The sequence below is a fragment of the Lithobates pipiens genome, unplaced genomic scaffold (genome assembly GCF_037356315.1).
Source record: "Lithobates pipiens isolate NorthernLeopardFrog02 unplaced genomic scaffold, aLitPip1_a1.2 Scaffold_22, whole genome shotgun sequence".
Taxonomy (NCBI): Eukaryota; Metazoa; Chordata; class Amphibia; order Anura; family Ranidae; genus Lithobates; species Lithobates pipiens.
This window is the reverse complement of record NW_027507784.1, coordinates 170,454,548-170,478,000: the sequence shown is the minus strand read 5'-3', so window position 1 is coordinate 170,478,000 and position 23,453 is coordinate 170,454,548. Positions and strand designations below refer to the sequence as shown.

Here is a 23,453-nt window from a genome sequence, read left to right as displayed (position 1 = left end):
AGCAGGTCGCCTGCACACTGTCAGTGTATCTGTTTGCCCATGCATCTTGTACGGTGCTGAATATGTTTTTTTGGTTTGTTTTTTTTCTATCTTGTTTTAGTGTTTTGTATATTTATATTGTAGATTTTTTTCTTGTATAAAAATGATTTAAGATGTTATTTGGATAATTTTATTTCTGAAAAAAGTTTAAAATTATATTGACATTTAACTGTTACTGAAAAAAGATTGGATTGCATGATTGTTGGTATTGTAAAAGAAATGTCTAAAAACTAGTAAAAATGATCGCAGAAACAAAAACACAAATTATTTCCTGAATAGGTCATCAATTGGGCAAGATAAATGCCATAAGCATAGTGATATTTATCTCAAAAAAAGGTCCTTACCAGATTGTAAATTCCCAACAAAAGAGCTTCAATACAACCATTGCTCTGCCGATCGCGGCTGGCAGTGAGGCGCAGGTAGATGGAAACCAACTCTGGCAGGAATTGCATGGTAAACCTCTTCAGTCGCACTTCTGAGCTGCGATAGAGCTCAAAAAGCTGGTGGCAGATTGGTTCCAGAAGCTGACAATATAAAACAAAATAAAACAAAAAATAGAGAAATGTGTGATACAATCAACATCTGATATAACAAAAGGAAAGTGTAGAACAGAGGAAAAACAAAAAAAACAAGCAGTGCACCAAAACCCCGGCTACAGAATGGAGAAAAACACTGGACAAATGTTGCCAATAAGCAAAAATAAGACCCTTTTCACACAGAAGGCTCTTTTCAGGCGATTCAGCGCTAAAAATAGCTCCTGTAAAGCGCCTCTCAAGCCTCCCCAGCATGAAAGCCCGAGTGCTTTCATGCTAGGGTGATGCGATTGCAGGACCGAAAAAAGTTCTGCAAGCAGTGTCTATGGCCCAGTGCAGGAGCCGAGTATACGCCGCTCCTAAACCGCCTCTGCCATTGAAATCAATGGGCAGTGCTGTGGAATCGCCTGCAAAGTGCTTTGGCAATGGCGCTTTTAACCCCTGTTCTTTGGAGTTAAAAGTGCCAAGCTCCTGCCCGCACGGCGCCGCTAAAATTAGCGACACTTTACTGCCAATGTGACCGCGCTACCAGTGTGATAAGGGGTCTTAAATAAAAGGTAAGAATTTTACCACTCTTTTCTAATATAGGAGTATAGAGTATCTACAGAAAAAAAAATTGTAGTTTAAACTAAAAGCTGTCCACACTGGGAAGATTTGTCCTAATAACCAGTGTAGAGCAGGAAAACCTTTGAATGCATATAGCTCCTCATCCTGGCTTCACTATATAGCAATTCACTAATAACATTAGAACAACATAGATGCCAACATTCTGAAAAAAAATTAATAGGGACACTGTTTTTGTATGTAGGTCGAGTCTTATTTTAATTAGGGGCATTATTTTTAAGGTGCATCTTGGAGAGAAAAAATGTTGCGTCATGGCAAAATGGGTGTAGCTAAACTAGATTTTGGGCGTGGCTACAATGGGGTGTGGTTAGAGTCTGAGATGAAAGAGGGATGGGGGAGAAAGAGGCAGAGAGAAAAAGGGAGAGAAAGGGAGATGGACATAGACTGCAGACATGATACGGGAGAGGGTGCAGACAGGGTACAGGAGAGGACGAGGCCATGGTACAGGAGAGGGAGAGGGGGTGCGGCCATGGTACAGGAGAGGATGAGAGGGTACAGGCATGGTACAGGACTTCACTTGATGTGCACTTCAAACACAGCTCTCTGTAGCCCCCCCCCCCCCCCCCAACACACAGACCATCCAGTAGATCACCCCATGATAACCACTTACCTGCAACATCCCAGTGCCTGCAGAATCTCCCCCTGCACCTCTGCTGGCTGTCAGCTCACTAAGAGGGGGGGGGGGGAGACTTAAGCTCTTTGGTGCCCGTGGTCTCTTCCATATGTACAGTGCAGGTGGGGGGGGGGCCTCCGACTCAAACAACTAACCCCATCTGTACAAGTTAATTGCTTTGCATGTACACTAAAGAGAAAAGCTGATTAGCTGATTAGTTGCCCAGGTCGGAGGCCGCTCTGCACTGTACACATGGAAGAAACCTGCTAGCTGCATGGAGCTCCCCCCCCCCCGCGGCCATATCTTCACCGCCGGGATCTGCGGTCGGCCAGTGACGGGTTGCCAGGACAACGCCAAATTCACATTATTTTTCCCGGGACAGGGACAGGCCGGGACACGGGTCTAAAAACCATAAATCTCCCTGGGAAAATCAGGACTGTTGGCAGCTATGCAACATGCATGCACACAGTGAAGTGTGAGAATATCAGCCTGATGGGCTGGGGTAAGGAGGAAACCGATATAAATCAATAATGAATTCTCCCAATATTTAAAAGACCAATCATGCAAACAAGAACATGTATATATATTCCAGAAAATTATAAGTTGTTAAACAAATATTATGGCTGGAGGGAATGCCAAGCTTAAAGTGGAGCTCCACCCTATTTTCAATGTTTTGCTTAATCAAATGCCATGAATGTGTTTAGTTAAAAACTGATATTTTTTTTTTCTTCTGTACCTTTTTTTGCAATGTCCTTCTCTGCTTCCTGTCTCTCATCTGCGGATATGGGCAGGTCAATTGCGGCTATTTCGCAATTTACTTTTTACCTGCAATGTCTCCTGGGAGCTCCTGTCATTATTCCCAGGAGTCATTAGGGAGGCCTGCCGCTAGATCTCGCGGGATTTTGATAGAGCGGAGCCGCTCGTTGTGAGCGGTTGACAGCATTCCGATTACTGCGCGTGCGCGAGATCAGGGATGCGGTGCATGCTGGTTGATCAGCGGCACAGTATCCCGGAAGAGGATGCCTGTGGGCTTCACATGCCCACATGCAAGATGGCAACCGTCTGTCTGGACTTTTAAAAGTTGATTTTTTTTTTTTTTTTTTTAAGAGAAAAGGAACATCTAAAAGCAAGAAATACGGAACAGGTGAGTTATATATTTAAATCACAGAATCTTTGTCATTGTCCCAAAAAAAAAAAAAAAAAAAAAAAACGCTGCAGGTCAGACATGCAGTTTAGACACAATTTGGATCCCAGAGGGCCCAGTGGACCCAAATTCCAATTCTTATACAAATAATGTCCCTAGTATCAGTATCAGCCAAGGGAGTAATATCTAGATTGTATGCCAGACTTGGAGAAAGAGTATTGGATCATGGTGGTCCAATTAAGAATAGGGCAAGTTGGGAGCAGGAAGTTGGGCCACTGTTAAATGCGGAATGGGATTTGGATTCTTAAACAGAGTACACATGTCTCAATCTCTCCCTCCCATAGAGTATCACACCTTTACTTTCTTTACCGTGTATATTATACTCCCAAGAAAATGTTTAAGATGGGATTGCGAGACAATGACCAGTGTCTTAGATGGGGGTCAATGGGTAATTTTATCCATATGTTTTGGAGGTGCCCAAAGCGGTTTAGATATTGGATGAGTGTAATGGATGAGATAAATAAAACTTTTGAGATTGCCTTGGATACAACGGTTAGGGGATTTTGCCTTCTAGGCCTTCGAAGGTTGTAGCATCAAAAAAAAAAAAAAATGTAGAACCAGTTCTAAGGTGCCTAGTTCTTGCAAGGAAGTTGATAGCACAACATTGGCAAGAGCGTTTACCCCCATCATTCAAGAGGTGGATGACGGAGGTAAATCTAATAGTAGGAAACGAGAGAGTCTTCTTTATAAAGAAAGGAAACCTCGGCAAGTTCACAAGATTGTGGGGGCCTTGGCTGGAAAGAGTGGGGATCTCCCCATAAACGATAAAGGAAACATCAGACCTGACCACAATGGCTGCACGAGCTCCCTTAGTTCTGAGTCTTTCCATTTTTTTCTTTTCCCTTTTCTTTTTTTTTCTTCTTTCGTCCCCGTTCCCTTTTTGTTTTTTGCTTTCCTTCTTTTGCTTTTCTTTTTTCTTTTGTTCTTTACAAATCCGCTGATGAAGTCCAATCAGGATGTAATGCATACAGAGGAACGGAGGTGACGTTACCCGCAGCCACCGCTATCTTGGTTTTTCATGCTGTTTAACCAGGCATTAGGTTTATAGTGCCATACATGCGAGTTGTATTTTATTACTTTTATAAATAAATACGTTGAGACGGAGAGCACTATATATTGTTTTTTTATTACATGTGACATAGGACATTGAATTGGAGCTGGTATAGCTTTCTGGTGCATATTGGGGCGCTGCAATTGATCCCAGAGGTGACCCCGTTAATGAAGGGGGAAGGCGCTGTAGACCCTCTGTAATTAAAGGGTCCACCAAGTGAGGTGAGCGGCTAATTAGACCAGTGGTGGAGGTCACATTTATGCGATTCGTTTTCACTTTCTTTGTTTGAACCAGAGACCGCTTACATTCATGTATATTATTATTATATTTTTAGCGCTGCATTTATCTGTTTTTATGTTTTAATATAGGGATTTGAATATTGACCCTTAATGTTCAGCTGCTGTTAGTATTTTGTATTTATTGCGCTGATTTGTTTTTATGTTTATGGTTTTCAACAGCCATGCCATTAAAACCAGCGACGGTAAAGCAGGATGAAGCATCGGACCTTGCGATAGAATGTCCTCTCGTAGCGGCAGCCTCCAAGGAACATCCACCTCCAGTCGTACTAGGTTGGCATACCAAGGACTCCGAGACCAATCTGGGGCAATCAGAATTACTGGAATCCCCTCAGCCTTCACTCTGCGCAGCAGACATGGTAGAAGTTTGAGTGGGAGGGAAGGCATAAATCAGCCAATAATGCCTCCATGGAGCCACCAACGCATCTGAGGCATCTCTTGTCCTGGACACAAACCTCTGCACCTTCCGATTAAGCCGAGAGGCCAAGAGGTCCACATCTGGTGTGCCCCACCTTAGGCAAAGGATCCTGAATACCTCCGGATGCAATGACCATTCCCCTGGGTCCAGCATCTGACGACTTAGGTAGTCCGCCTGACAGGTTTCTACACGTGGGATGTATATGGCCGACAGGGCCGACACGTGTCGCTCTGCCCACTGGAGGATGTGAGTGACATCCCGTGCTGCAGCTGAGCTCCTTGTTCCTCCTTGATGGTTGACGTACGCCACCGCTGTGGCGTTATCCGACTTGATCCTGATTGTCAAGAATTGGGAATTCTAAGGATATTGGGGCAGTTGCTGAGGCTGCTCCCTTGATATCCACACCCAAAAATGTTTGTTGAGGGGACTATTGCGGTACTAAATAAATCATAAAAGACTTTATTATAAAAAAATTACAAGTAATTTAATAAGGACAAAAAAATGAAATCCATCAAAACTTTCATATTGCTAAAATCATATACACCACAATTTAATAAACTACCGACGGGTAAGCCCGTAAGGTTTCTATTGAAGAGGGGTACAGAAACGTTTCCTCTACCGGTTTCGCGGCGAACCGCTTCTTCAGGAGGATAGTCTACAGAGTAAATAAAAATATTTGCAAATAATCGAATCAATAGAAACCTTACGGGCTTACCCGTCGGTAGTTTATTAAATTGTGGTGTATATGATTTTAGCAATATGAAAGTTTTGATGGATTTCATTTTTTTGTCCTTATTAAATTACTTGTAATTTTTTTATAATAAAGTCTTTTATGATTTATTTAGTACCGCAATAGTCCCCTCAACAAACATTTTTGGGTGTGGATATCAAGGGAGCAGCCTCAGCAACTGCCCCAATATCCTTAGAATTCCCAATTCTTGACAATTATCAATTGGGATGATGGTACTGTTATATGTATTACGTATATTTTGTATTCGAGGCTATACTCAGTCTATGGCTATATTCATGGGGTGGATAATACACCCAGGGTGGATAACACACCCGTTTTTAAGAGGCACCAACCTCTGAACAGCAACAGTGGTGGGTGTCTCTTTTGAGTGCCTCTATTTTTTGTATCTAGATATACATTACTTTACTTTATTTATTTTTTCACCACGATAGCTAGTGGGATTGTCATTCCTTATGCCGTTGGTGACACTGAAGTATGGTTGTTCCCATGCTTTGTTTATTACATTATTACCTTGATTATACGATATTTGTAGTATTATTGTTTATATATTATTTTTGTATTTTGTGAATAGTGTTGCTGTAAAGGGGATCCGCTCCCCCCAGGGGGAAGCTTGGGTCTTTTCTTGGATCCTTTGTTGTGTTCTCCTGTCTGGCAGATGTGCGCTCGCCCTGGTGGGTCCCTTATTTTGGGTCCTTCTTGTGCTGGATGCGCCCGGACCTTTTGGTCCATGGGCCCCTCCGGCGCGCACATGCGCTGTGCGCACATCCATGCACAGTGCGTCCGCATCAGCGTGCACGATGGTTGCATGGCCGTGCGAGTGTGCGGTGTGGGTGGGCGGACCCCCGTGACATCAGACGCCGCCGTTTAGCGGCGTACGCTGATGCCGGAAGGGTTGGGGGCTTAAATAGTGGTCTGTGTTAGACCACTGTTGAGCAGTTTTCAGGACTCCACATGCCGGGTTGCGCTGTTGGACATGTCTATACAGGTTAGAGTATTGCTGTTTTTGTGCCCGATGACTAGGACCTCTAGTACCCTAGGTCTCCTGGTCTTATCTTACTTTATGCCTTTTTTCATATGTGCTTAAAGTGATTGCTCTGTGTGTACCCCCACAGATGGCGATCAATACCCAGGTTCATGTTTGTTTCCTGGCTAATGAATTACCATATTAATTATCATGATTACCTGGTGTGCTAACCTGCAATACACCTGTGGTGTCCATCTACAACAGCAACCTGTGCATACATGCTTACCAGTTCCTCCCTTTGGGGAGTGTATTATATATATATATATATAGTAGGTGATACCTGCCCTGCACACTATACATTTGTATTCCTTGGCTACTATGGTGTTGCCCTGTTCGATCTCCCTCTATGAACATGGGTGGTGTGCACTGGATAATATAGCACAAACGGTATGTTTGGCTTTTATTTTCACACTTGTTTCACTTACCGTATATACTCGAGTATAAGCCGAGATTTTCAGCCTCTTTTTTGAGGCTGAAAGTGCCCCCCTCGGCTTATACTCGAGTCATCGCTGTCTGCCCGCTCGATCAGCGTGTCGAGCAGACAGACAGCGGCCATTCTATAATTCAAAAGCCGCGCCTCCGGCGCCGCCTTCGCCTGTGATAGGCGGAACACTGAATTTCCCAGCAGCCTGTGTTCCGCCTATCACGGACATCGTATCATCCTCGTACTACGGACGAGGATGATACGATGTCCGTGATAGGCGGAACACAGGCTGCTGGGAAATTCAGTGTTCCGCCTATCACAGGCGAAGGCGGAGGCGCGGCTTTTGAATTTTACAATGGCCGCCGAGGCGCCGACGAAGAGGGCACGGGACGGAGGCAAGGCAAGGCACGGCACGGGACGGGACGGGACGGAGGCAAGGCAAGGCACGGCACGGGACGGAGGCAAGGCACGGGACGGAGGCTCGGGACAAAGGCTCGGGACACAGGTAGGCTGGACACACACACACACACACACACACACACAGGGATGGATGGATACACACACACACAGGGATGGATGGATGGATGGATGGAGACACACACACACAGGGATGGATGGATGGATGGACACACACACACACAGGGATGGATGGACGGACACACAGGGATGGATGGACGGACACACAGGGATGGACGGACACACACACAGGGATGGACAGGCATGTCTCACCCTCGGCTTATACACGAGTCAATAAGTTTGCCAGTTTTTTTGGGGGTAAATTGGGGGCCTCGGCTTATATTCGGGTCGGCCTATACTCGAGTATATACGGTATATCCTTTTTACCCTATTTTTTGTGGTGGTTTGTCCTTTTCCACATTTCTTTTTCCTTTTCTTCCCAATTTGGTCACATTTCTTTGGTAATTTTTTGCTTATGTAGGACACCTTAGGATGCACAATTAAGCACTTCCTTTTTATAGGCTCTTTTTACAGCCCCTATACACAGTCTATTTTCCATCCCTTTTCACCTATATATCGCTCTTTAGGTGTGTATAGGTTAATGTCTCATCTCACTTTAACTCTCATATCATATATATCTGTTTAAATTTGAAGAGTCCTTTACAACCCCCCGCATCTGCCGTGGGAGGAAACCGATGGGTCCTGTGATCTACTGCTTCCTCCTTTGTGGGTGAGCTGATCCCCTCGCTATTTAAATTACTGTAACTCTTCTGTTATGTCATTATATGATTCGCTGCTATTTGATTATTTGCAAATATTTTTATTTACTCTGTAGACTATCCTCCTGAAGAAGCAGTTCGCCGCGAAACCGGTAGAGGAAACGTTTCTGTACCCCTCTTCAGTTTAGTTTATTAAATTGTGGTGTATATGATTTTAGCAATATGAAAGTTTTGATGGATTTCATTTTTTTGTCCTTATTAAATTACTTGTAATTTTTTTATAATAAAGTCTTTTATGATTTATTTAGTACCGCAATAGTCCCCTCAACAAACATTTTTGGGTGTGGATATCAAGGGAGCAGCCTCAGCAACTGCCCCAATATCCTTAGAATTCCCAATTCTTGACAATTATCAATTGGGATGATGGTACTGTTATATGTATTACGTATATTTTGTATTCGAGGCTATACTCAGTCTATGGCTTGATCCTGATTGGACGCCCTTGTAGCCTCATTGACCATGTGGAGAGGCAAAGCCTGATCGCCAGAAGTTTGAGCACATTGATCGGCAGTTGGGATTCTTCCTGCAACCAAAGGCCCTGGGCCGACTGTACTATCAGCACTCTCCCACAACTGGTCAGGCTGGCGTCTGTCGTGATCATCATCCAATGGAGAGGAAGAAACAATCTCCCGGAATGAAGGGCCGGAGACCTCAGCCATCAGAGAAGGGAATCCCTGACTAACTGGCTCACCCGAATTTGACAATCCAGGGATAATGGAGATTTGTTCCATATTGACTAAATCTCCTTCTGTAAGACTCGAGTGTGAAATTGAGCGCATGGTACTGCCTCAAAAGTGGATACCATGAGGCTCAGAACTCGCATTGGAGAAGCGCAGCGACGACCACCTGCGGTTCATCAACAACTTCGGACAAGCTGCAGACTCTTCAAGCTGCGGTGAAGAAAGAAAAAAACTCTCGCTTCTGAGAAGTCCAACAGCAAACCCAGGAACTCCAGGCGTTGAGAACACCTACTTCTTTAGGTTCAGCAACCAACCAAACTCCCGGAGTCTGCATGGTGATCGCTAATTCTGAGGCGGAAGCTGCTCTCAAGTGGTCATCATCTAGGTAACCACGATTGCGATCCCACGTTCCCTTAACAGTGCCAGAATTGGAGCGAACACTTTGGTAAAGACTTGGTGCTGATGCCAGGCCAAAAGGGAGAGCCACAAACTGGTAGTGCTCTTTCCCGACTGACAGAAACCTCTGATGCCTGAGGCATATGGGTACATGTAACTACACGTCCTGGATATCCAGGGTTGCATGAAGTCCCCCTGATGGAGTGCAGCGACCACGGAGCGAACTGCTTCCATCCTGAAACTTTGCACTTTCACAAAGCTGTTGAGGGCCTTCAAGTCCAGCATTGGACGTACTCCTTCCTTTTTGGGGACTACAAACAGATTGGAGTAGAATCCCTGAAACCTCTCCAGCGTCGGTACAGGTACTATCATCCCGCACAGTAGCAGGTCCTGTACTGCCCTGAACAGGGCTTCCCGACAAGCTGGAAGTAGATGTAGGTTGGAGGAAAAAACATTTGTTTGGTGGACAAGAAAAACTATCTTGTATCCCGATGAAACCAGTTTGCAAACCCACTGGTCGGACAGTAAAGAGGTACACCGAGCTGCAAAACTCCCGAAGGCGACCCCCCATCCGAGAGTCGGGCGGGGGCAAACCTTCATGCGGTAACATTTTTGTTCGCAGACTTGTTTGGCTTGCGAAACCAGGGGCGCTTTTGTCCGCCTTGTCTGACTGGGAACGCTTACCTGCCAACCCGGGCAGGCGTAAAAGCAGTTTCTGAACGGCTCCTTACCCTTCTGTGTACCCTCCGACTGTGGGAGCAATGTGCTCTTCCCACCGCTAACATTTTTAATAATGTCATCCAGTGAAGCTCCAAAAAGCCTCTCACCTTGGAAGGGCAAATCCACCAGTGTTTTTTTTTTTTTTTTTTAGATGCCTGGTCCACAGACCAGCATTTTAGCCAAATCAGGCGCCACAGCACCACTGCTGATACTGATGCTCTAGAGAGCAGGGGGACCATATCTAGGGCCGCATTACAGACCTACTTAAGGCCATGCACCAACTGATCTGCCAGCTCTACGCAGACTGGGGGAGACTGTTGCTTCTCCAATTCACAGTGGAACAACTTTGCCCATTCAGTAAGCATCTGCGACACCAAGGCTGTGGCCAGCACAGGTCGTAACCCTGACCCCCTACCGTAAACATGGACCGGGCCACAGCTTCGGCCCTCCTGTTGGCAGGGTCTTTGAAGGCATCAGAATTGTGGTTACTTTATTTAACCTGGATACCGGGGGGTCAACAACAGGAGGAGACGTCCATTTTTTAAGGAGGCTCTCCTCAAAGGGGTAATGCACTGCCATTCTCCTTGGGACTGAAATGCCCATTGCGGGCTTGCCCATTCCTTGTAGATGAACTTATCAAAATAAGTAAAATACGGAAACATCTTAGGCATGCGGGCTGGTTTGCGGGACCCAAAAGGGACCGCCACCTCAGCAGAGGTTCCTGCTGCATCCTGCATTTTTAGGGTATCCCGCGCCGCAGTGATAAGTGCTCCTACTAGTGTTTTTTCCTGCGCTAACCCGGATACAGAGTCATTTTCACTGTCCAAACGGTCCTGATCCGCATCCTCTGACACGTCAGAACAGGGGCCGATAGTCACCGCGGGACCCGAGTCTGAATCAGAGCTCTCTCCAGAAGGCAGGGGGTGTTTTTTACCCCCTTGCGCCGCACGCCGATTCCACCCTGGCAACAAAGGTCTCCAGGACCGCCGACAAAGCATCCATAGGCACTGCATTTTTTGCAGGTAAGCCGGTTGCAGTAGCAGGGATGTCAGCTTCTGACGCCATGCTGACCCTCACTCGCTTGCCACAACTTGGGGACTTAAGGCAAGGTACACAAATCCCACCCTCCTAGCTACTCACAGAGGGGCCCCTCCGCAGGACTCACCACCCTGACCAAGCGCTGCGCTGTGCTGCCGCTGACCGCTCTGCCCTGTTTTAGTCACAAAGTGCTCAGAGTGAAAACCGCCCTGTTCTGAGGTACACAGACCCAGCACTAGAGGTAAAAACGTGCTGAGGCTACAAGAAAATGTCCGCCAGCCATCCTTGTACAAAAATCACCAGGAAAATGGCCGCCAAGCCTTCTAAAAAATGGCCAACAGACACACAGCATAAGACTACAGGAAAATGGCCGTGGCCTAAGCAAAATGGCTGCGGCCCGTGCGCCAGCCTCTCCTGAGGTAAATTTACTCAGGCACCTCACAGCGCAGAAAAAAAGGGGAGAAAAGAGGGTAAAATCGGATGATTACGGACCGCCTGTCCATTTTCATCCGATCCGATAGATGAAAAATTGGGGATCCATCCATCTGGATTTTGTGAGGCGGATTGGATGTCAGCGGACATGTCACCACTGACATCCGACGCTCCATAGAACTGTATTGAGTGACCGTTCAGATCCACCTGAAAACTGACAGGTGGATCTGAACGCCTGTGTGAAAGGGGCCTTAAGGTTAATAAAGAAAATGTAAACAAAAAAGTTTTATTTGTTTTATTCAAGTGTTTGTTACCCCCACATTTCATATTCCCAATATGTGCCCTGCTGTACAATGTACTTGTATGAGAAAATATTTTGTTCTGTTTGCATTGCTTCCTTAAAGGGGTTCTGCACTCATAATACAACATTTGCCCATTCTGTTGCCTCTAGTTAATATATCTCATAATGCCACCTGTTTTTTTTTTTTGATTCACCTACCTTTTGTAATCTTCAGTAGTTTATTTTAAACCCCTGCGGCGATGGGCGGTCTCTTGCGGGGATCAGCGTCATTTCCTGTTGAAGCCCGCACTGTCTCCTGGGATCTCGTTCGTGTAATCCCAGGAGACATTGCGGCTAATGCACCCGACATCTCGCGAGATTTCGGGTGCTACAGCCGACATCTCGCGTGATTTTGGTAATTACAGCCGAGATCTCGCGAGATCTCGGCTGTAATTACCGAAATCACGCGAGATGTCGGCTGTAGCACCCGAAATCTCGCGAGATGTCGGCTGTAGCACCCGAGATCTCGCGAGATGTCGGGTGCATTAGCCGCAATGTCTCCTGGGATTACACGAACGAGATCCCAGGAGACAGTGCGGGCTTCAACAGGAAATGACGCTGATCCCCGCAAGAGACCGCCCATCGCCGCAGGGGTTTAAAATAAACTACTGAAGATTACAAAAGGTAGGTGAATCAAAAAAAAAAAACAGGTGGCATTATGAGATATATTAACTAGAGGCAACAGAATGGGCAAATGTTGTATTATGAGTGCAGAACCCCTTTAATGTGAAATCCCTGGTGTTCCTGCCAGTCCCTCTGCTTTTCTATTAAAAGCTGACCACACTAGACAGGAGAGCACAGCATGGTCAGTTCTCTAGCTATGCTGGGAACTCAGTGTACTCTCCTCCAATGATCCGATTTGTCCTGACATGCCCCCCACTGCACAGCCATTCCCTGGGAAGCTCAGTGTGTTGCTGCTTTCCCTCCCCCCAGCTCCTATGCAGCTAAAAACAAAGGGAATGTGATCACTTAAAAAAGAAAAGGGGGGGGGGTGTATTTATAATGTATTTTATATCTATACAAAAAATGTTTTGCCTTTCATTTCTATTTTAAACTGAATGGGTTGTTTTACAAGGTGATCATTTACAATCAATCAATCACTGTAATGCTACTTAGAAAATTAGTTCTGCTGAACTGCCTCACAAACCAATTTATGTGAAAATGTATGCCACAGATGGGATTTAAAAACTGTACAATCCAAACAGAACTATATAATAGATTCACATTATGCATTATATCATATTATTCATGCTATGTGCTAGGAATCTGTGTCAGCTAATATCTTTCTGTGAACAGGTCAATTTAAATTATATCCACAGTGCGCTCCAATGTAAGGGAACGGATAGAAGCAATTATGTTGGAGTGTAATGAGCTGTCTGTGTACAAAGTTGCCTGCTTCAGCCTCAGCTTCATTGGTAAAATATCAAAGCTCTTTCATTGTCTCTGTTAATGACCCTTGATCTCCTACAGGGCATCTGCAGTAGCATGTTAGATGTACAAGTAATGTAGGCTGTACAGGAGCGATCATTTTGCAATATTCTTGTCTGCTCCTAACCCACCAGGAGTTAGGAGAACCCGTCAGTTCAGTGTAGATACTAGAATAACCCCCTTTAAGAGATTCTATTCAGTGTGGATGCTGGAATATTCCCACCTAAGGCCTCATACACACGGACGTTTAAAAAAAACGGCTGTAAAGCTAGGTCCGACGCCTGGAAAAATCTGCGTTAAAAACACGATTTTTACTGCGTCTTGCATTGGCGTTTTTGCACGTTTTGCATTTTTACAGCTCTAGCTCCGCGCCACGGAATGCACTGGTCCTGGGTTTTTTTTACAGCTTAAAAACGCCTATGTCATTTGCAGCCTAGGTGGGCATGAAGCCACAGACTACCATGGACAGGCGTTTTTAAGCTGCAAAAACGCTCAAAAAAGCGGCTGTAAAAACGTCCGTGTGCATGAGGCCTAACAATGACCAACTCATGTCCTGGGGTATTGCCTTCAGAGGCCTGTTTTTCTCTACATTTTCATGCATGTTTCTTAATTGTTTATTGTTTTCTCTGTTATTCTTAATCGAGTATAACTACAGTACCTTTTGTTGTTTAGATGTGCAGGGGATATTTCATACCTAAATTTTTATTCTAGGAGTAGTAATGCATATCAGAGCAAACTATCCTAAATGTGGAAGATCACATTTTGACTGATTTACTAAAGTAGAAGAGCGTGTTCATGTTATAAACGTAATTTTCACGTAGCATAATGAATAAGGTAAACCTAAGTGAACAATCACTTTAATTATTAATTAAAATACTATAACATGTGCAGCAGAATAAAAAATAGGATTTTGCTGGCACGTGATTGGATGAAGTCAGAAGTTTCACTGCATTCACTAATCTAGAGGAAATTCACTATGCAAAGTGCTCTACTCACTTAGTGAATCAACCCCACTGTGTTATTGCTCAATGACTTTGTATTCAGGGGTAGACAAAATCTATCTAGAGATGCCCTTCTGAGTAAAATATTACAAAAAAAAATAAAAAATCTTTTACCATGTAATGAACTTCATATTTCTAAGGGCACATGCACACACAGACTAGGTTTGCCGGCTGGGGGAAAAAAAACGCAAAACACAGCAAAATCACAGAGCGATTGGCAGCCTGTGGTCAAAATGTTCCTACCCTGAATGTGATTCTTCTGCTTTCAGGAGAGGGAGGTTGAACCTCAACTAACCGCAGCAGCTTCTAAACTCTTGTAAAAGCCCATGTGTACATCGACACATAGGGGCTGATTTACTAAAGACATATAAACAGTGCACTTTGCAAACTTTGCAGTTGCTCTAGAGCTTAGTAAATAAGCAGAAGCTCTGCCAACTTCCATCATCCAATCACGTGCAAAAAAAAAATGCTTTTTTTTTTTTTTTTTCCTTGCATGTGATTGGGTATTCTTTGCAAAGTGAACCTTCATCTCATTTACCAAGCTCTGGAGCAATTGCACTTGCAGAATGCAACTGCACTTTGCAAGGTGCACAGTCTATTTGCCTTTAGAAAATCAAACTCATAGGCTTTTATGGAGTTGAGTTTAGGAGCTTTGGCAAAAAAAACTCTAAAAGCTCCTAAACTCAAGTTTACAAGCTGTAGTGTACATGAGCCCTAAGTTTATGAAGCCTGATAAACGATTAATTGTTATTTGGTACTGGCCTATGCAGAGTCTAGGTATTACATTGTTAGTTGCATTTACTGTATTTTATATTACTCTACATTTACACTCTTTTTAAGCATAAACACCACAGATTTCGGACACAGATGTTAGATAATCAGGCAGCATCACCAAATATTCAAATTCAAAGTTCAATTTTGATTATCACCTATAGAAGACAGAGGTAAACTATGGAACAAGTCATTCAATGGAGAGGGTTTTATTTAAAGTTGTAAAGGCAACTTGTATGGAGCAGCCTCCTCAGCACTCCCCTAATTACTTCCCTGAGCCCCATCTTTCCAGTGATGTCCATGAATGTCTAAGCTGTCCGGGACACTGATTGGCTGAGATGCAGCAGAGCCATTGGCTCCTGCAGCTGTCAAAGTCGGTCAGCCAATCAGGGGAGAGAGGGCGGGCTCTGTGTCTGAATGGACACACAGAGCTCTGACTTGGCTCCAGTGCCCCCATAGGAAGCTACTGACTGTGGGGGCACTCGATAGGAGGAAGGGGCCAGGAGCAGCAAAGAGGGACCTGAGAAGAGGAGGATCTGGGCTACTCTGTGCAAAACCAACAGCACGGAGATGGTAAGTATAAAAAAAAATATATTTTTTTATAAATAACAAAGAAGAGACTTTACAGTCACTTTACATGGAAAACAATATATGTTTTGGGTAAATGAAGGTTCACTGCTCTAACAAATATGTTAAACCAACTACAGGAACACTAGCTAAACTAGTTTGTTTCTTCCGTATTGTGGAATTGCTGGCACGGGTCATTTCACGGAAGGGTTACATCTGCAATAGTGCATAATAGATTGGAACACACTGTGCTTTTTTTCAGCAGCAATTAAGTTATTTGAACTACGAAACTGCTGAATGCTTATTATCTATTCAATCTGACAGCAATTTAATCATAAACATATGCTGCAACTCAGTGTGGCAGATGTCAAGCATTTGGATATTTCTCTACTTGTCAGGTTCTTCCACCATTTAATGCATTATCATTAGAGATTTTTTTTTTTTTTTTTTTTTAGCAAACGGTTATCTAAATGTATTAAAGAAACAAAAAAAATAAATGAAGCTGACACGGAAGAGCCATTTTATGCTATAATAAGCCCCCCGCCCGCAGACCCCAACAACCAACAGCCAGGGCTGCAACATGGAGACAAGGTGCTTTGGGGTGGGGGTTGGGCGCAGGGGCCCCTTGCCCCAAATGTAAAATGTAAATGTAGTAAATTGTAAAATTGGACATTAAAAAAAACTGGGTAAAGTGAGCATTACTACGAAATGCAACCACCTAACATCTTCACACATTATCAAGCTTGCCCTGGGACCTTGGCAGTATAAAAGCCAACCTAACAGCCTCTCCACCTTTCATAAGAAGCCTGCCTGTATTACTGATTGGTTAATTGAGAGTTGCAGAAGGTGGAATATAGCGAGCTGAAATCCAGGGTTTCAGATGGGCTCTTGGGACAAGCTTTTGAGGGAGCAGGTAAAATGTATTCTACAAGCTTTCCAAGTGTTTTTTTTTCCTTTATCATGACCAGTAGTATTTCTGACAGTTATGTTATATGGCACCTTCAGGAACTATACACTGATAAACAAAATAGTCATCGGCCCCCAAGTTGAACTGACACTGGGATGTCCCAACCATATCAGAATGACTACAGATTTTATGTCCCTTAATGAAGAGTGAAGAAAACAGGCCTTTTACACTTACTGTAAAATCAATTTGTTTGGAGTTTTATTAAGGCCCCTTTCACACTTGTGTGAATTCAAAGTCACGCAATTTTACCACAATTTTGCGGCCGAGATTCGGGATCAGTGCTACTTTGTACGACTTATTACAACTTTGGCATTAACCAATGAAAACATACATGGTGTGAGGCAATTCCTTTTCCTGCCATAGTTGTTTCACATTCCTGTTTACTTCCTGGTTGTCTTGGTGTGGTGTGTTGTGACAGAAAATGTTTGCTGCTCAATATATTGCCACAGGAGTTGTTATTGCTGCTGCAGATCACGGATCAATCAAATGATTTGCTCATTGTCAAGGACATCTCTTTTTTTGGGCTATTTGGAGCACATTGTTGCTGAAGGAATAACCAGGAAGTGAATGTGTGGTAGAAAAATGTGCTTGGGAGGGGCTACTATGCTGAAAGGATTGGGAGGGACAAGGGTCAAAAAGCTGCTTGTGCTTACTGAAATCGGGTCTATATTTTTCTGGTACGTTTTGCATGCTACTTGAGGGTTGAACATTGAGGCCTATAGACATCAACTCGCATTGAAGTTGGACCAAAGTAGTGCAGGGACTACTTTGAAGTCGGTATGACTTAAAATCGTGCCAATATGAATGGTAGTCATTGAAAATCATGGAGAATAACTTGCCGTGCTATTTTGCACTACAAAATCGCGGGACAAGTCGTATAAGTGTGAAAGGGGTCTAAGGGACACAAGTTCCACCCCTCTATTTTGATCAACTTCTAAGTATTGTGATTCCAAAACTAAGGCATACTGTGAGTTGGAGGTTTTATACCTGGCTGGCAATGCCATTTTGTTTCCCAGTGTCCAATTGTTCCTAAGAATGGCAGTATAATCCAACTGTATCAAATTAATGATCTTGTGTTTCTTCGTGAAGTCCAAGAAAAATATTTTTTTGGGTAAATACAAAATCCTGACACAAAGCAAGGTTTGTAAAGACATGGATGGGCGAGTTGGGGTTGGAGGAACTTGACTGGCCTGCATAGAGTCCTGGCCTCAACCCAAAAGAGCACCTTTGGGATGAATAAGAGCAGAGACTGCGAGCCAGGCCTTCTCGTCCAACATTAGCCTGAACTCACAAAAGGCACTTATATATAGGAGAGAAAATATGAGAAGAGTAGCATAGTAGCTGGGATAAACAGGAAAGAGAAGCCACAAGAGCCCATTATAAATTAAGAAAAATCCATTCTGCACACTTGCGTTTAATGTCTTGAGGAGGGTGCACAGCCCTCAGAGATGCCATGAAAATACAAAATGACAAAAATGCCCAGCAAAGCAGAAAAATAAAGACTTTATAACTAAGGGCACAAATAGTTTTTTTTTTTTTTTTTGGATAGAGTGCAGAGGGATTAGAAAGTCTGTTTTTATTGCTGTGTCCCCCCGTTAAGGAGATTCACCCTCTCTATTTTTCCGGTTTGCCATTATTATTGAACGAAAAAGAAAATCCCAATATTTGGGTTGTCCCAAGAAAAGTGAGGAGGAGAAATCTTCCAATGTGGACTCTAGTCCTGGTGACCTGGGGGTCCCCAAGGAATTCCCTTAATTTGCAGGGATTTCCTCTCAATTCCTCTGTGGCTTTGGGACAGAAAGTGAAGGTAAATCTTCCCAATGGGATACAGATGACAGGGGTTATAACCCTCCCTTTATCTAAAATAGAAAAAAAAGGGTTTGCCTATAGTTCTACTTTAAGTCTTTACTAAGATGTCTGCTGTAATATAGCGTGTGCGATATAGAACCATCAGCATTTTGGAGACGCTATTGTCTCCTTTCTTAAGGTGATAGACAAATGAAAACATGCCATTTTACCGAAAATATTACTTTGGAGGAATGTAGGCAGAATCAGAAGAAAGAACATCTATCACATTTCATTGCAGACAAAGCAAACTCACCTCATTATTTGGGTCTTGAATGACTTTATACAGAGCAGAGACTAGAGTTTTCTTACGATGAAGAGTTGCAGCATAAGCAGTGAGCTGAGTTTCAGGTAATACCTGTAAAAATAGTAAGAATATCCTTTTTTTTGCTATAGTCAACAATACAAGCAGAATCTGTTGCCAACAAGCTACTGTATAATTTACCCCCTGCAGGTTGAGATTGTGTACATACCAATTGGTGTCTTCTATGGAGCATGCTCAGTTTCAGTTCTCTTCTAAACTGTTAATTTCCTCTTTTCTTATCTGCACAGACCACATGACTATAGAGTCACACATGTGGGTGTATGCACAGTGGTAAATGACACTCCCCTCCCTCCTCTTACTAAACACTATGGAGGTGGGATATAGTATGGTGGTTGATTAAATTGACTAAGAAACTCACAAACTCTAGTCGTTTTAATATATATAAAAAAAAGAGCCTCAGACGCTGATGGCATCTGAACAAAATGAAAACTAGGGTCAATCATCTTTGACTCTGCCTGCACCATAGAATGCACAAAAAAAATACACGATGATTAATAAAGATTTATTGGGAGCTGTAAAACAGTTATTTTTATATTCATAATCCAATCTAAATTGCTCTTCCAAAACGGTTTTCTTTTTTGTCATGTGACCGGCATAGCACCAATCAGTCCATCAAGACTGGCCAGACACAGACTCGCACTGTAGAGCGCATATATCGGCAGAGTAATAGAAGTCTCTCTCAAGGTTCTTTCCCCGCAGATTCCAAACAAGGAAAGTTCATGTGACCACACAACAGTGCTGTAATGATGTTTTTTTTTTTTTTTAAATAAAAAAATGACAGTGGCATGATATATATGATTTATGTGACTGAATCATGGCAACGAGTGCTTCTTTGTTTAGTATCACTTAAAGGATTTTGCAAGCATACAGTCCAGCAAATGATTAGACAAATTCTACTGAACTGGTGATGGTAATGATCAACAAGATAACATGTAAAATGTATATTATTAAATAAAACAGAATGTAGGAAGAATTACCTTGGGACAAGACATGCTCTATAGTTCTATGCAACAAAAAAAGACTGAACACAGTACCAAGACACAGAGTGACCTTATTGCATGAACAAGGTCCCTCACATGCAAGAATTTAAAGAAAGGCTTTTCCAAATGTGTTGTCCAGGCACTTCAAGCACAAATAAACAGGTAAAAGGAGAATTCTGGTTTGAGGTTGTGCAATGTATTATGCCGCTCACAACGATACATATACAACCTTCCATAGCAATCTGGTTGATTTCCTAGCTCCTACAAAAGGTAACACATATTTTGCTTACTTTATTATTTGTTTATGCTAGCAAGCTTATTCTTTCGTGGAGAAAAAAAACAAACAAAAAAAACAGTGCCCTCTGTCAGCCTGGAAAGGGTTAACGCTACCTTTATACAAGGCCCCATATGCCAACAGTGGAGTGCCAGCAAAATTTTAAAGGTAGGGAGGGGGCTGATGCTGTGTTGATGGTGTCTGCATAAATATTCTGGCTGCTTTGAACTTATTGGCTGCAACATTAGGTTGCGATCACTGGGCTCTGCGTCTGCTCCTTGGTCCCCTGCAGGGGTGTCCAAACTTTTTTCAAAGAGGGCCAGATTTGATGAAGTAAACATGTGCGAGGGCCGACCATTTTGCTTGACATTCTATGAAAAATTAAAATGAAATGCAAATGAACTAATACACTGCCTAACAAGAATTCTCTTGCCTTTGTGGCTGTGTGTGGTGAAGAGTCTAAGGATGAGCTTGGGCGTGTTATTTGAATATACCGAATTTATCGGCATATAACAGGCACAGGCGTATAACACACACCTTCACTTTAAGAGGGAAGTTTCAGGAAAAACAAAATAATAATTCACTGCAGCTTAATCCACCTCGCGCCCGCCCTATGGCCGAATGACGGCCGTAGAGCAGGCGCGTTCGTCCGGGTGGTCGTCCCTGGACGTCCTGATGTTTACTTCCGCAATGCCCGCCGCCGCGGGCGCGCATCGCAGAAGTTCTGTGTTCGCCGTGTCCCCCGGGGACAGGCAAACACAGATCGCTGTAAACGGCCAATCACATCGGCCGTTTACAGCGTGATCGTCGTGTCCAATGGGAGATGATCTCATATGTAAACATATGAGATCATCTCTCAGCGCCGCTCTCCCTCCTCGCACAGACAGTGTGAGAGGGGAGAGATGAACTGCTGCCTGTAGTAAAAAAAAAAAAAAAAAAAAAAATAAAATAAAATAAAAAGTGCCATCCGCCCCCAGCAGTGCCATCCGCCCCCAGCAGTGCCATCCGCCCCCAGCAGTGCCATCTGCCCCAGTGCCACCTGCCCCCAGTGCCACCTGCCACCAGTGCCACCTGCCCCCAGTGCCACATAGTGCCATCTGTCATCAGTGCCACGTATCAGTGCCATTTGTCATCAGTGCCACCTGTCAGTGTCACGTGCCATCTGTCATCAGTGTCACGCGTCATCGGTGCCACGTATTAGTGCCATCTGTCTTCAGTGCCACGTATTAGTGCCACGTATTAGTGCCACGTGTCATCAGTGCCACATATTAGTGCCATCTGTCATCAGTGCCACCTGTCATCAGTGCCACATATTAGTGCCATCTGTCATCAGTGCCACCTGTCATCAGTGCCACGTATAAGTGTCATCATTGTCACGTATCAGTGCCATCTGTCATCAGTGTCACGTGTCATTGTCCTGGTGCTTCAAAAGTGTAATAAATAGTCAACAAGTTAGATGTGTAATTTATGTTCCTAGAACACATGATGGCGCTACCTGCATGTTGGGCCTCTCTATGTGGCCAGGCTGTGAAAAAGTCACACACATGTGGTATTGTAATACTCAGGAGGAGTAGCAGAATTTTTTGGGGGGTGTCATTTGTGGTATACACATGCCACGTGAGAGAAATAACCTATTACAATGACAATTTTGTGGAGAAAAAAAAAATGAAAAATCTTAATTTTGCAAAGAATTGTGGGAAAAAAATGACAACATCAAAAAGCTCACCATGCCTCTTACTAAATACCTTGGAATGTCTACTTTCCAAAAAGGGGTCATTTGGGGGGTATTTGTACTTTCCTGACTTGTTCGGGTCACAAGAAGCGAGATAGGCCACCAGTGTATCAGATGTGATCAATTTTGTGCGATTCGTACCACACCTTGTAGACTCTCTAACTTTCACAAAGACCAAATAATATCCACTAATTTGGGTTATTTTTACCAAAGATATGTAGCAGTATAAATTGTGGCCAAAATTTATGAAGAAAAAATAATTCTGTCACAGAAACAAAGAAATATGCGTTTTTTTTCAAAATTTTCTGTCTTTTTTCATTTATAGCGCAAAAAATAAAAACCCCAGAGGTGATCAAATACCACCAAAAGAAAGCTCTGTTTGTGGGGAAAAAAGGACAAAAAAATCATTTGGGTACAGTGTTGCATGACTGAGTAATTGTCATTCAAAGTGTGAGAGCACCGAAAGCTGAAAATTGGTCTGGGCAGGAAGGGTGTTTAAGTGCCCAGTAAGCAAGTGGTTAATTAGTACCTATCTGCAGCCTCACCATTGTCATGTAACATCCTCTGAATCTAGCCACACCATTGACAGCCATGCAGCCTCACCACTGCCACGAAGGCAGCCTCACAAGTGCCACCAGTGCAGCCTCACAAGTGCCACCAGTGCAGCCTCACAAGTGCCACCAGTGCAGCCTCACAAGTGCCACCAGTGCAGCCTCACAAGTGCCATCAGTGCAGCCTGAACCATGCCCATATGCAGAGGGCAGGGAGGGGGCAGGACGAGCATCAACAGATTACATACAGGAGAATCTCTTGTTTACTCTGCAGTCTCTTTAATACAAAGTCCCACCTCCTATGATAGACAAAACAGTCATCCAATGCCAGCCCAGTTGACCAGGAGACGGGACCTTCCTATTACAAAGGCCGCGGAGTAAACAGGAGATTCTCCTGCATGTAATATGACAGCACTTGTCCCACCCCCTCCAAGGAATGATGAATACAGTATATATCTTTTGTGGCTCCCCAACAAATCCCAGAGCGTTGCACGGGGATAGTGAATGAGTATGGGGTACATCGTACCCTAATCCATCCACCTGAAAAAAGTGTAAAAAATAAAACACAGTACAAAGGTTTTTAAAGTAATTAAGCAGCTCTGTCCTCTCCTGCCTCCTCCTCTGACGTATTCTGCCTCAGCCGGTTCTTCTCCGCTGATGTCTTCTAGCCCTCTTCGGTTCTTCTCCCTCTGTCTGCTGTCTTCTGAGATGCCAGAGCTTAATAAATTACATAAAACTAAAACACAGTACAAGGGTTTTTAGACACTTTTTTTTCAGGTGAATGGGTAGGGGTACAATGTACCCCATACTCACTCATTCACATAGGATGAGGGCCGGGATCTGGGGGCCCCCTTGTTAAGGGGGCTTCCAGAATCCAATAAGCTCCATGCCCGCAGACCCCAACAAACGGCCAGGGTTGGCGGGAAGAGGCCCTTGTCCTCAACATGGGGACAAGGTGCTTTGGGGTGGGGGGCGCAGGGGCCCCTTGCCCCAAAGCACTCACCCCCCCCCCCCCCCCCCCATGTTGAGGGCATGTGGCTTGGTGCAGTTCAGGAGGGGGGGTGCTCACTTGTCCACATCCCCTTTCCTGACCTGCCAGGCTGTGTGCTCGGATAAGGGTCAGGTATGGATTTTTGGGGGACCCCCGTGCTGTTTTTCTTGGCGTGGGGGTTTCCCCCTTAAAATCCATACCAG

The 23,453-nt window shown here is 44.0% G+C and overlaps 1 protein-coding gene across 3 annotated transcripts in view; it reads right to left on the bottom strand.

Moving 5' to 3' along the window:
• Positions 1–23,453, bottom strand: part of HYCC2 (hyccin PI4KA lipid kinase complex subunit 2) — a 216,346-nt gene that overhangs the window by 69,129 nt on the left and 123,764 nt on the right. For all 3 annotated transcript variants that reach the window (XM_077448633.1, XM_077448631.1, XM_077448632.1), the window contains 2 exons: positions 18,654–18,755; positions 384–563 (listed from right to left, as the gene is read on the bottom strand). In XM_077448633.1, coding sequence (XP_077304759.1) covers positions 384–563; positions 18,654–18,755 — 282 coding nt within the window. The remainder of the gene's footprint in view (positions 1–383; positions 564–18,653; positions 18,756–23,453) is intronic.